The 13,516-nt window shown below is 51.0% G+C and overlaps 1 protein-coding gene across 5 annotated transcripts in view; it reads right to left on the reverse strand.

Annotated features, from left to right (window-relative positions):
• Positions 1 to 12,689, reverse strand: part of SEPTIN11 (septin 11) — a 94,759-nt gene extending 82,070 nt beyond the window's left edge. For all 5 annotated transcript variants that reach the window (XM_082726994.1, XM_082726993.1, XM_082726990.1 and 2 more), the window contains exon 1: positions 9,589 to 12,689. In XM_082726994.1, coding sequence (XP_082583120.1) covers positions 9,589 to 11,382 — 1,794 coding nt within the window. In that variant the 5' untranslated portion in view covers positions 11,383 to 12,689. The remainder of the gene's footprint in view (positions 1 to 9,588) is intronic.
• Positions 12,690 to 13,516: the final 827 nt, after the last annotated feature.

Here is a 13,516-nt window from a genome sequence, read left to right on the forward strand (position 1 = left end):
AATAGAAATTTAAAAATCAAGATTCCAAGGCGGCTTTCTGTGCACAGAGGTTTGGGGGTTTTTCTAACTGAATTTTAGTGAACCTGCAATGCTACATTAGTTTCAGGTGCACAACACAGTGACTCCGTAACTCCGCGCATTAAGCTACGCTCACCTCACCGGAGGTGCGTTACCATCTGTCACCACGCGACACCGTCACAGTATCTTTGGCTACATTCCCCCTGCTGCACAGCTCATTCCCGTGACCTCCCTGCTCTTAACTGGTCTGCACCTCTTCAACTCCTTTACCTTTTGCCCATCCCCCACTCCTTCCCCTCTGGCAACCACCAAGTTCTCTGTATTCACAACTCTGGTCTTTTGTTTGTTCATTTGTCTTGTTTTTTAGATTCCACGTAAATGAAACCATTTGGTCTTTGTCTTTCTCCAACTTACTTCACTTAGCATAATACATTCTAGGTCCATCCATATTGTCACTAATAGTAAGATCTCACTCTTTTTTATGGCTGAAATGGCTGAAATATATATATGGGTGTGCGTCTGTGTATGTGTATGTATGTGTAATACACACACACATGCATATGCCGCATATCCTTTACCTACCCATTTACCGGTGGACACTTGGGTTGTTTCCATACCTTGGCTACTGCAAATAATGCATGCTGCAATAAACGTAAGGGTAGATATATCTTTTCAAATTACTGTATTTGTTTTCTCTGGGTAGATACCCAGTGGTGGAATTACTAGATCATGTAGCGTTTCTATTTTTAACTCTTTGAGGGACATCCATACTGTTTCCATAGTTGCACCAATTTACATTCCTGCCAACAGTGCACAAAGGTTCCTTTTTCTCCACATCCTCGCCAGCACTTGTTATTTCTTGCTCCAATACTAGCCATTTGGAGAGCGGTAAAGTATACTTCATTGTGGTTTTGATTTGCATTTCCTTATGGTTAGTGATGCTGAGTATCTTTTAATATGTCTGTGGGCCATCTGCAGGTCTTCTTTGAAAAGTATCTTTTGAGGTCCTCTGCCTATTTTTTAATTGGGTTTTTGGGGGGTTTTTTGGTTTTGTTTTGTTGTTGAGTTGTGTAAGTTCTTCATATATTTTGGACATTAACCACATATCAGCTTTTTAATTTACAAGTATCTTCTGCCATTCAGTAGGCTGCCTTTTAGTTTTGTTGATGGTTTCCTTTGCTATACAGAAAATTTTTATTTTGGTGTAGTCCCAACAGTTTACTTTTACTTTTGCTTGCTTTGCCTCAAGAGACATATCTAAAACGCTGCCGCTAAGGTCAATGTCCAAGAGATTACTTGCTTGTTTTCTTTAAAGAGTTGTATGGTTTCAGGTCTCACATTTAGGTCCTTAATCCATTTTGAATTTTTGTGTGTATAGTGTAAGGAAGTGGTCCAATTTCATTCTTTCGCAAGTAGCTGTCACTACTTATTGAGAAGACTGCCTTTTCCCCATTGTATATTCTTGCCTCCTTTGCCGTAGATTAACCAGCCACACAAGTGTGGGTTTTTTTCGGGGTTCTCTATCCTGTTCCATTGATCTGTGTCAGTACCAGAATGTCTTAATTACCATAACTTTGTAGTGTATCTTGAAATCTGGGATTGTGATACCTCCAGCTTTGTAAGCACAAAGGCTGCCCTGGCTATTCACGGTATTTTTAAATTCCATACAACTTTTAGGATTATTTGTTCTAGGAGTACCTGGGTGGCTTAGTCCTTAAGTGGCTGCCTTCCACTCAGTTCGTGATCGCAGGGTCCTGGGATCAAGCCCCCTGTTGGGCTCCCTGCTCAGTGGGAAGCCGACTTCTCCCTCTCCCATGCCCCCCAATCACTGTCTCTCTCTCTCTGTCAAATAAATAAACAAAATCTTAAAGAAAAAAAAAAGCAATTTTTGGTTCTAGTTCTGTGAAAAATACTACTGGTATCTTGACAGGGATTGCCCTGAATCTACACAACAGGCTGCTTTGCGTGGTGTGGATGTTCTGACAATACTCGTTCTTCCCATCCATGAGCATGGTCTATATTTCCATTTGTGTGCTCTTCAATTTCTTTCATCTCTTAAAAAAATTAAAAAATCAAGATGGTGGGCAGGCTTTCCATGCACAGAGGGCTTCGGTTAAGCCTCTTTCTTTCAACAGCAGGTCTGAGTAATTTAATGGGCACCCTTAATGAGACCCACAAAATTTATACTGACGTGAAACGATACACAAAGGGACGAAGGGAATGAAAAAGGTGTTAAGTCTCAAGAAAACCCTGGCTTTTAACAGACTTGTTTCCTACTTTCACAGAATCCGAAGGGTTTTTTAATTTTCTTTATGAGAACACTGACTGACACCTGCCGTCCAAGGTTGTTGGAGTCCTGCCATTTCCTACCCTTTAGGACTCAGTTGCTTCAATGTTTAAGAAAATAAGAATTTGTAGTTGTACATCGAGGAAGGCCTCAATATAGAAGGCCAGAGAGGAGGAGCTCTGCTGGGGATGTTGTCACCGGACCCCCTCCTCTCTGAGTGCTGCCTCAGTCTTCACTCCCTCTACTCTTAAGGGCTCAATTTGGTCCTGAAAGGAATCAACTCCACTATCCTTTCTCATTTCCTCTATTCTACTGAACCTAAAGAATTCATCCTCTACAGACTTTTAAGGTCTTCTATCAACCAATTCCAAGAATCTCGAGATATCCTAAGTTGGGGCACAGGCTGCATAGGATACAAAATATGCTGAAAACCGTGTAGAAAATACACAGGTCTTCACAACGCACTGCATGATCTGGTCTCCCCCCTCCTGCTAGAGTCCCCTCTACGCATTCTCCCTACCCTACCCTGATGTCACAGCCGGATTTCCTGAAGAAGCTCCACCTCCCACCCGAGCTAGGCCTGTGCTAGTCCCTCGGGGCGGCACCTTTCCCACCTCGCCTTCCTTACTCATCCTTTTCCTTCCTCGGTCATCCTACCGCTTACTCATCCTTCCAAGAAATCTGAAGAGCGCGGCAGGGATGGCGTCTCGATACCCAACATCATAAGGTCAGCACCCACTAAGAGGAACTATGAGAAACGTATCTGATGAAGATGAATTAGGAAGCTAAGAATAATGGCAAATGTGCTCAGGTTGTTGAGGACTGTTTTGTTTTTTTAAATTTCTAAGCTACCTGTATTATTATGATTCTACTTCACTTCTGTAAGAAAAAAGTTGTGAAATCACAAATTCATCCCAAAGTCATGTTAATTATCAAAACAAACAGGTACACTTTATTTTTTTGCAGACAGAATTCCCTTAGAATTAATTCTCACTCGAGAATGGAGTTTGACATCACTTACAATTTTATCAACATTTCCAGAGGCTGAGTGTCACGGGCGCATGCGTGCAACTACCCCTACAGAATGTCTTCCCAAGTAGTTTTCAGCTGAAGCTATGAAGGTCCAAAACCAAATTTGTTCTTAACAGTAGCATTTTTACATCCATTCAATCGAAGAGTCTCTTACAACTTTCGGGGCCTATTCATTTGCAGGGAGTAGAAACCGTAACTGGGTTCTGCGCGTCACCCATGTACATGGGATGTCCATCTTCACACGCGTCCAACTTCTTCAGGATAAAAGGTGCAGCTCACAGCAGGGCCACACGGAGGAGGAAGCTCACTGGGCAGAGAGCACATTCCTCACACATCTTCCCTTTCATCTCAGGGTCCAGCTTCAGCACAAGAGCGTTTGCTGCAAACATCTCAGCTTTGCTTCTCCAGCCGCCGGCCTCCTGCCAGCTCTGCTCTTCTCAGAGGCCTACACCTTATGTTATATATATTTTTATCACAGCTTTTAAAATGCAGGGGAAAAAAAAAAGGAGTGGGGCATGAACAAAGCCTCTTCTTGTTGGGGACCGAAGACATTCTTTTTGGAGCATGAAGCCTCTCCAACCTCTTCGCCTCAGCCTGCCGCCTCCCTCAGCACAGCACCCTCGGTCCCACATGGGCACAGTTCGGCAGGTGGACAGGACGCATCCATACAGACCAGCTCCCTCAACCCTTTGACTTGAACAAGGCACTCACGCTCACTGGCACAGATCCTAAGAAAGACGGTTCGAATGCCTTGGGGTTCCAGTCACATGACAGTACAGACTCCTGATTTCTACCTCAGACCAGGCCTATGATGATGCAAATTTGATTTCCCATCATCCAGGCTTCTTTTTTAGAAGCCTGTCTCCATCACCATAGCCCAAGTTGTCTGTCTGTTTTACACTGGTTGCGTTGATGGGCTGTCGGCAGGTCTGTGTGGGTCAGGGGTGGTACTGTTTAGTTGAAGAGAGTTTTCTATCAATCTGGGTTTTAAAAACAGCAACAACAACAAAGGGGGTATCAATTAAATCGTAAAGTAGGTCTAGTGGGGGAACAGAATAGAAGCTTTAGATCTTTTGGGTCTTTGCTTAAATAATGGTTCTGCTTCACTGACCCCCGTTGAGACAGGTCTAACTAGTACTATGAAAGAGAATTTTCAATGAATTATAAAATCCAGCAACAGCCCCTACCCACCCCACCCCCAATCAAGTTTAAGGTCCTATAAGGAGAAACACAGGCATAGAAAGCTCTGACTGTAGCCTGCCCCACAGAGACTATAAACCCAAAGATCATTATCAGCTGTGGCATCATCGGTGGCTATAAACACTGGTCTTCAAAGTAGGACATCCAAATCATTCATTCCTTTGTCTGGACACAGACATAGCGTGGCCCCCTTTGAAAGCACTAAGCATCTGTTTCCTACATTGTATGAGTGTCCAAACACACAGGGTCTACCAGGCACACAGTTTGGTTTCTAAGTGGCAGTTTATATGACACAGGTTATGCTTACCTGTGTAAATCTCACACAGTCGATGAAAATACACTAACAATCTAGGAGCTCTTATATCAGGATGGTGGAAATGGGTACTTTCATTCTTTTAATCATTTGCATGGGTCTATTCTTCATTGTCTAAACATATCATTTTTTTAAAAAGATTTTATTTATTTACTTGACAGAGATCACAAGCCGGCAGAGAGGCAGGCAGAAAGAGGGGTGAAGCAGGCTCCCTGCTGAGCAGAGAGCCCCATGTGGGGCTTGATCCCAGGACCCTGAGATCATGACCTGAGCCAAAGGCAGGGGCTTAACCCATGGAGCCACCCAGGCACCCCTAAACATATCATTTTTAAAGAAGGGGTTTTTTTTGTTGTTGTTGTTTTGTTGTTGTTGTTGTTTTGTTTTGTTTTTGACAGAGATCACAAGTAGGCAGAGGCAGGCAGAGAGAGGGGGGAAGCAGGCTTCCTGCTGAGCTGACAGCCCGAAATGGGACTCAATCCCAGGATCCTGAGATCATGACCTAAGCCGAAGGCAGAGGCTTTAACCCACTGAGCCACCCAGGCGCCCCTTTTAAAGAAGGTATTTTAAAAGATAAAAAAAACTACAGCTTTCAAAATGTTTAAGGAAAGATCACTGTACATCAAGCACTTCCTCCATTCCTTAATAACTGCTTATACAGACTCAATGTGTATCATTTGTAACATTTACTAAAGAGTTTTAATTTTTAAAAATGTCTCCCTAGATGACAGCCTCCCCTCTGGACATTTCTCAGCTACATTCATCTTTCTCCAGGTAGAAAAGAGCCAGAGCCCTCCACATGGGGGGCTACAACCTCAAGATGTAATTGGCAATTTTATAACAAGGGAAAATAACATTTCCTGGTCAGTCCCCACCCTCCTGCTGAAAACAGACCGTATCTTCAGGAACTGTCCATGATTCCCGGACGAGATCTTTACCTGCATTTTAGCTGTTGATTCAGCAAGAGGCACATAATTTCCTTTCTCCCTAAATGGCTTCCATACTCCACTGAAGTTCATCACTTTAATACACGTAGATACTAAATCTCTCAGAAAAATAAATGCTCTGGGTAAAAAGAGAATTTCTCTCTTGTCCACTCCTGTAACCCTGGCTCCTGGTACAGTACCTGGCATGCAGGAGGAGCTCAATTAATAGTTTTACATCAGTGAACGAATGAACTTGGCTTTCCTTTTTTTTTTTTTTTTTTTTTTGAGGGGCTTTCCATTTCATTTGGCTCAACAGATAAAAGAACAATTAAACATATTTCTTGAAGGATATCATGGAAACACTCCACCACCAGAAAAGTTTAAATACATACCTTCTATTAGGGATAAAGTAAGAAATTTTTCTCCATTTAAAAAGGGTGAACCAAATAACCTCTTTTTTTTTTCAAGATTGTATTTATTTGACAGAGAGAGAGAGAGAGAGAGATCACAAGTAGGCAGAGAGGCAGGCAGAGAGGGGAAAGCAGGCTCCCCGCTGAGCAGAGAGCCCGATTCGGGGCTTGATCCCAGGACCCTGAGATCATGATCTGAGCTGAAGGCAGAGGCTTAACCCACTGAGCTACCCAGGCACCCCCTGAATAACCTCTAAAGATTCCTTTCACCTCCTAGACTCTGTAACTTGAACATCACACCTTGAGAGAGACTGGATTGGCTACATAAAGCCTGATTCCCAGGTACAGCAAATTGCCATGCTCTGTTTAAAATAAAGGTAATAGCTGCCCTGGGACTTGGGTGCAAAAATACTAACTCATCCAAAATGTGGACACATCCCTCAGGGAGAAATGCTCTTGCTGTTCATGAGTTACATCCTGGGGACAGCAGATGTGCTTCAGGGTCGCCTGAGAGTCAAGTACCAAGAGCATCCACGAGAAAATGGAGAAGCTATGGGTGGAGATTAGAACAGAAATAAACAGTATCACACCACACTGAAGCCTCTGTGTTTTCCAGCCAACAAACCCACTTAAGAAACATCTGAATTGAGCCTTAAGGTTTAAATGGTTATAACTGAATATAACCACTTCATAAGACAGAAAATACTGCATCTGACATATAAGAACTTTTCTCTAGTAAAATCTCTTATTTACCTAGAAGGTCACACTAAGACGTTCAAGTTCAAGAAAACCTAAATTGAGAGCAAATTAATCGAATTGAACCTTCCTGCAATCTGGATGGGAGAGGCAGTTTGCAAGGCGAGGAAGTTGTTCATAAACAACTTCAAGGGGGAAAAAAGGCTAATTCTAAAGGAGTAACTACGGAAACTCCAAACCAATTTGGGAGTGATTTTCTTTTCTCAACACACCTTCCATTTGTTCAAATCGGAGAAGAGATAAAGGATAGGAGGGGCAGGGAATTCTCGGATGAAGGATGTAGTGTTGATCCTTGGATCTGGGTTTGGAGAAATAGTCTGCGTTCATCCGGGCTGTCTTGAAGACATACTAAAGGCACTTAAGACAAGAACTGAATGAACAAAGTGAAACAATTCAACAATTCCTTGGAAATGTATGAAAAGACTTTTCAGCTCTGTAGAGTCAATCGATCACTCATACCACAACTTGGTCCAAAAAGAGTCTTCTGGTTTTTTGTTTGTTTGTTTGTTTGTTTAAAGATTTTACTTATTTATTTGACAGACAGAGATCACAAGTAGGCAGAGAGGCAGGCAGAGAGAAAGGAGAAGCAGGCTCCCTGCTGAGCAGAGAACCCGATGTGCGACTTGATCCCAGGACCCTGGGATCATGACCTGAGCTAAAGGCAGAGGCTTAACCCACTGAGCCACCCAGGCGCCCAAGTCTTCTGTTTTTAAACTGTAATTTAATCTTAATTCCAGTGACAACAGGGAATGTGCAGAGAAAGCAGTTACCTCCTCTGTACATATACACTTTTTAAAAAAAATCTCCCCTATTATTTGAGTGAGAGAGGCCTTTCACAAGAATTCTGTGGGATTAAGCTCACATCTGGCTGGCAGACCTGGTGCTGGATATGATTATGGCCACACAACTAAATCTTAAATCCACACACTGTTCCCATTTAACTGACATATATGAACTAACTAATTTATAGAAAATGTGCAGCAAATTATTTCTTCCACCTCCCCCAAGCCTCAAGAATGCACCAGCAAAAGGTGTTAGGGAACACTACCCCCCACCTCGCAAATCTGCATTCCCAGACGCTCTCCAATGATCTCAAGTAGATATTGTTATTTTAGTTATTGGAAACTGTGCCCTGGAAGTAAGTATAGTGTGGAGACCGGGGAGAGGGGTGGGAATAATTCAGTCAGATAAACTTGGCCTTTCTGGACCTCAATTTCCTCGCCCGCAAAAATAAAGAGATCAGCACAGTCTGTAAATTCCGTCAGGAACGATCCACGACCACTATGAAGAGCACAACTTGTGCGCAGGAGGAAACCTAAATTCTCAAGCGTGGGTCACTGAATGTGCGAGTACAAAACGCCGGAGAGACCCACAGTTACGCTTCGGGGAACGTCTCCGAACACACCCCGGCAGCGGCAGCCGCAGCGGAGCCGCCGACCCGCGTTGGAGCGCGCGCACAGGGTCCCCGCGAACGTCCCCGGGCGGGGGCGACAAAAAGCGCCGCATCTGAGACGACTCGGGAGCCGAGGCCCTCCTGGGGCTTCAGAGCCCCCAGGATCCCCGCGCGACTTCCGCGCGTCACCACGAGGCCCCTCAAGCCACCACCTGCGGCCACACACTTGTGGCAAGGGACGAGAAGCGGAACGGGGGACGCGAGGGCGGGAAACACCTCGCTTGAGGCGCTCCCGACACCAGCGGGAGAAAGTGGACTTTGAACACGACAAAGAAATGGGTGAAGAGAGGGGACTCCGCCGTCCCCACCCCGCTCGGCTCCTCTCCACGAAAAGGACCGGCCGCCGCCGCCCCTTCCCCCTCCCTGCCTCGGGGACCGGACGCGGAGCCGGGGCTGAGCCCGCACCCGCCAAGCCCGGCTCCGAGTCGCCACGGAGTTGCGCAGCCCAGCCGCGGGGACTGGCGGCGGGAGCGTCCCCTCGGTCCCTCCGGCGCCGCGAGCCTCGGGGCACCGGCGCCCCACGCGCCCGCCCTGCCGGCGCCCCGCGCTCCCGCCTCCTCGCTCCGCCGCCCCCGGGCTCCCACCCCGCCGACAAGGGCGCCTTGTGCAAACTTTGTGTGCGCGCCCGGGGCTTTTGTCCACATCCTGGGCAGGGCCGGCGCGGCCGGGTGCGTGCCTGGGGGGCCCGAGGCCTCACCGCGCACCGGGGAAGCCGCCGCGGAAATCCCACCCTTTTCTCTCGGAGCCGCTTCCAGCGCCGCGTGACAGCGCGCCCGGGCGAGCTGCTCCCGGGACCCGCGGCCCCTCGGCGCGGGAGCCCGGAGGAAACCGCGTCTCGGCGCGCGTCTCGCCGGTCACGAGAGAAAAGGTGCGCGCGGAGCGGGAGGCAGGAGCAGCGCGGCTCCGGGGAACCCTCCGAAGGGAGGCGGGGAAGGGGTCCTTCCTCCCGCTCGGCTCCGGACCCGGGCGCGCCGGGCGGCACGCGGTGGCACCGCGGAGGAGACACCGCCGGGCCCCTGCCCTCCGCCCCGCTCCGCTCCCGACCCGCGCGCGGTCCCGCGCACACGCCCACAGCCGCCGCCGCCGCCCGGAGCCCCCGCCCCGGCCCCCCACTCCCCGCCCGCGCCCGCCCGAACGCGGGGACCACCCGGCGCCGGAGGAGCGGCGGGCACGGGGAGCGCGGCCCCAGCACTCACAGACGGTCTCCCCACGGCCACGGCCATCGCGGCGGCGGCTGCGGCTCCGGCTGCGCGCGGTGCTCCCCGCCGACGCCGGCTGCTGCTGCTCGGGCTCCGGCCGCGCCCTCCCCCGCGCCTCGCTCGCGGCTGCGCTCTGGCTGCTCCGGCTCCCGCTCGCCGCGGCCGCTCTGCTCCCCCCGCCGCCGCCCCGCCCGCTTTATGGGAGCAACATGGCCACCCGCCCGGAAGGGACCATCTGCTCCCGCGGCGGGGGTGCGAGTCCGCGCGCCGGGCTGAGGGACGGAGGGCGACGCGCGCGCCCGCCGCTGGGGTCCGCCGGCTCCGGCCGCTGGACTCGCCCCTCGCCAAAGCCGGGGGCCCCCGGACCGCCGTCCGCGCTGCCGCCGACCCTCCCCCAGCCCGGACTCCGGCCGCCACCCCCCGGGCCACCACGTGCCGGAGTCCGAGTGCAATCCCGGGCGCGGAGGTCCCAGCCCCGGGTCCCGCCTCGCGCTTCCCGCCGCGGACGGCCGGAGAGGCTGCGAGAGGGGAAGGGGCCGCGGGGCGCGGCGGGGCCGCGGGGACATCACCTCGCGTAAAGCTGGCCCCGGGCTTCCCCGGAGGAGCCGGTTTGGAAGGCGGCGGCCCCCGGGGTGAGGGCGACGGAGGCGGGGCTGGGCACCCCCAGGGGGCAAGCGCGGCCTCCACTGTTCTCTCGCGGGGCGAGGCCGCCGGGCGGGCGGCTGCCAGCTGTCGCCGAGACGTGCCGGCGGGCGGGGGGTCGCGAGGCAGAGGCCGATCGCGGCCGGCCCGAGAGCGAGGAAAGGCCGCCCCGCGCCGCTGTCGGCCGCCGGGAGCGCGGGGCCGCGGCCTGCGCTGCAGCGAGAGCTCGAGGGTCGCACGTGGGGGCTCGGCCGGCCTGACCGCGGGACACGGACCCGCCGACGCCGAGGCGCGCGGCCCGGACTGCGGCTGGGGGCGCGGCGACGGCGCGGGGCGGCTGCGGGCGCGCGTGGGGCCGAAGAGCCCCCCGCGGGGGGAAGGGCCCTCGCCGAGAGGTTGGGGCTCGCGGCTGCCTGTGTGGCGAGCGCAGGGCAGGGCCTGGCGCGTGCTGGGCGGCGAGCGGGGCCGGGAGGTGCTGCGGGTGCCCGCGGCCCGTCGTGGAGCGGGGGCGGCGGCCCACGGGGACGAGGTGACTGAGGACAGCCCGGGGCCCGGCGTGCGGAAGCCGCGGGACGGAGCGCGGGACAGTGTGCCGAGGCGGTGAAGCGCCGCGATCGGCCCCGCGAGGACGCCCCCAGGGAAAACCTGGGCCTGGTGAATCGCGGGACAGACGGGCGCCCCTCGGGATGCCGGCGCCTGGGAGTCTGACCTGAGCCGAGCGGCCAGTTCCCCGGGCCTGAGCCTGCCTCTGTCCCCGGGGGCGCCGAACCCGAACGCGCAGCCTCGGAGGCCGAGTGGGCTCCGCGCACGACCCGGCTGGTGCGAAGCGGGGCCTAGGTCGCCCGGGAGGCGGGGAGGGGTCAAGGCCGGATCCCCCGCGCAGGGATGAGACTGCCATGGAGAAGGACGAGGGTCTCTGAACCGGGACTGGCGTGGTGGGCGGGCTCGGGCTTGCGCGCGCGAACCTCGTGGGTGTCCGCCAGTGTCCGCGCCCCACCCGGACTCGGACCTCGTGAGGACGAGGCCCAGCCTGGGTGTCGCGACTCCGCAGGCTCCGTGTCCAATTAAGATTGCCCCGTGGACGCGTGATGGGCAGAGGGAAGGGGAAGGCAGGGACGCTGCGGTCTGCGGCTCCCCGTATAGGGCCATTTTGTTCCTTCTCCCTCGGAGGGGACGAGACTGCGTCCGCCCGGGGACAGGAGGTCTCAGGCGAGCCGGGAAGTTCCTCACGTGGCCAGCGGAATGGAAGGGCGATTGCAATCAGCTCTCCATTCTGTGTTATACTGACCAGACCCGATGGCGGGACTTAATTTTTTTTGTTTTTATTTACGTCTCTGGTTTATAAATGTTTATGTTGAAAACCTCGGATTAGGTTAGAAGAATGTGAACTCCCTGCCTTTGTGGGTAGGTCAATCACAAAAGCCTAAGGTGACTTACTCCAACATCTCATCTGTTGGAGGTAACCCTTTTAGGACAAAAGCATCAAAATTTACCCCACGTGGGCCTGAAGTTTTTCACTGACAAGAAGCGATGCCTTAAATTCCCTCCTCCTCGTTTTTTTGTTTGTTTTGGCAGGTAGGCAGAAATATATTCAATGAAAATACAGTTTAATTCCTGTTGGCCAAGGAAGGCTAGTTCAGAATATCATTTCTCATTATGAAGCTGTTTATCATTCTACAACCAGACTGCCTAGATTGGAAAATCCTGGCTTTCGGTGTGCCTGGGTGGCTCAGTGGGTTAAGCATCTGCCTCCTGCTCAGGTCCTGATCCCAGCCTCCCAGGATTGAGCCCCTTTTCCCCCCATCCTGCTCCTTGCTTAGTGGGGAGCTTGCTTTCCCCTCTGCCTGTGCTCCTTCCCCTGCTTGTGCTATCCCTCTGTCAAATAAACACACAAAAATTTAAAAGCAAAAATTCTTTTAAAAGCAAAAATTATCTAAGCCTACAAGAAAGTGTCAGTCCTTGTGCTACTCTTTAATACATGCTCTTTGAAAATCTGATCTTGTTAAGAAACACCCTGTGGAATGAGGTGGTCCCTGGGATATGAGGACTTGGCCTCCGGCCACTCCCTTTGGCAGCCAGCCCTGGAGTGGGGTCAGTCCCCTGATTCTGGCCCCTCTACTTATCAGGAATTCCTTTCTCCCTGTAGCCAGTCATTGTGATGCCAGTTACTTCTCTTTGTGAGACTAGAAAAATTAGAAGACCCTCTGACTACTGGATACTGCCACTGGAGAGAGAGACACACACAGACACCTGCATATTCTGACAGCAGAGTATCCCTTCTATGTCCTCGTCTTCAGTCTCAACCTATTGGCTAGCTACTGTTCTCCCATTATGTTTCCACCAGCTGAATAATTCTGTTGCATGGGGTTACTCTGCACCTGCATCTCTCATCATGTAAACTTACTCCTTTTGGATGAGGTAAATCACTTTATTAAATTATTAAATCCTTTAATCACTTCAATCATAAGTTCCTTGCAACTTCATCTGCCAGTATCTGTTGGATTGTGTTAATTTCCTTCTGTTAACTTTTCCCAGTTCAATTTGTTTTCCCACTCTCCCTTTCCAACCTGACTTCAAAAGTCACGGACACTATGTTGCAAGTTTCTTCCTGTTTCATTTAGTCCACCCCATTAACAGAAGTGGATAGTGGTTGGTTGGTATGATAAATTGTAGCAGGTTATGCTTCATGCCTCATCATTATACTCTTTAAGGAGGACAAAAGAATCATCCACTGCAAGACTGCCTCCTTACCATAGTGAAAAACGTGAGCTTGGGAATCAGAACAATTGGGTTCATGCTTCTGCGCTGCCCAATATCATAAGCTATATACACTGGTTTGGGTACAGGCTATTTCTATAACAGAAACACCCCCAAAACTCAGTGACTGAGAAAGGTGTTTATTTCTCTCATGAAAAGTCCAGGAGGTGGTGAGCAGACCAGAGGCCGGGCAGCTATGCTTCTTGAGCTCACCCAGGAGTCCACATTCCATGCTGCTACCTTGGCGCTCCATCAATTTCTGGGTATTACATCATCTACTCTGATTAAAGCTGACTTATAACACCACATCCATAGTCTTGCCCATGGAAAAGAGGAAGAGGAAATGGGAAGGAAACAATTTCCTTTTAAGGAAGTGACCTGGACGTAGGACACATCACCTCTGCTCACAATCCATTGCAAAAACTCACATAAATGTACTCAGCTATAGGAGAAACTAGGATATGTACTCCCTCTTTTTTCTTTTCTTTTCTTTTTTTTTTTTGTAATCTCTTAAATGGCACCAAAT

Source organism: Mustela nivalis, assembly GCF_964662115.1.
Source record: "Mustela nivalis genome assembly, chromosome: 4".
Taxonomy (NCBI): domain Eukaryota; kingdom Metazoa; phylum Chordata; class Mammalia; order Carnivora; family Mustelidae; genus Mustela; species Mustela nivalis.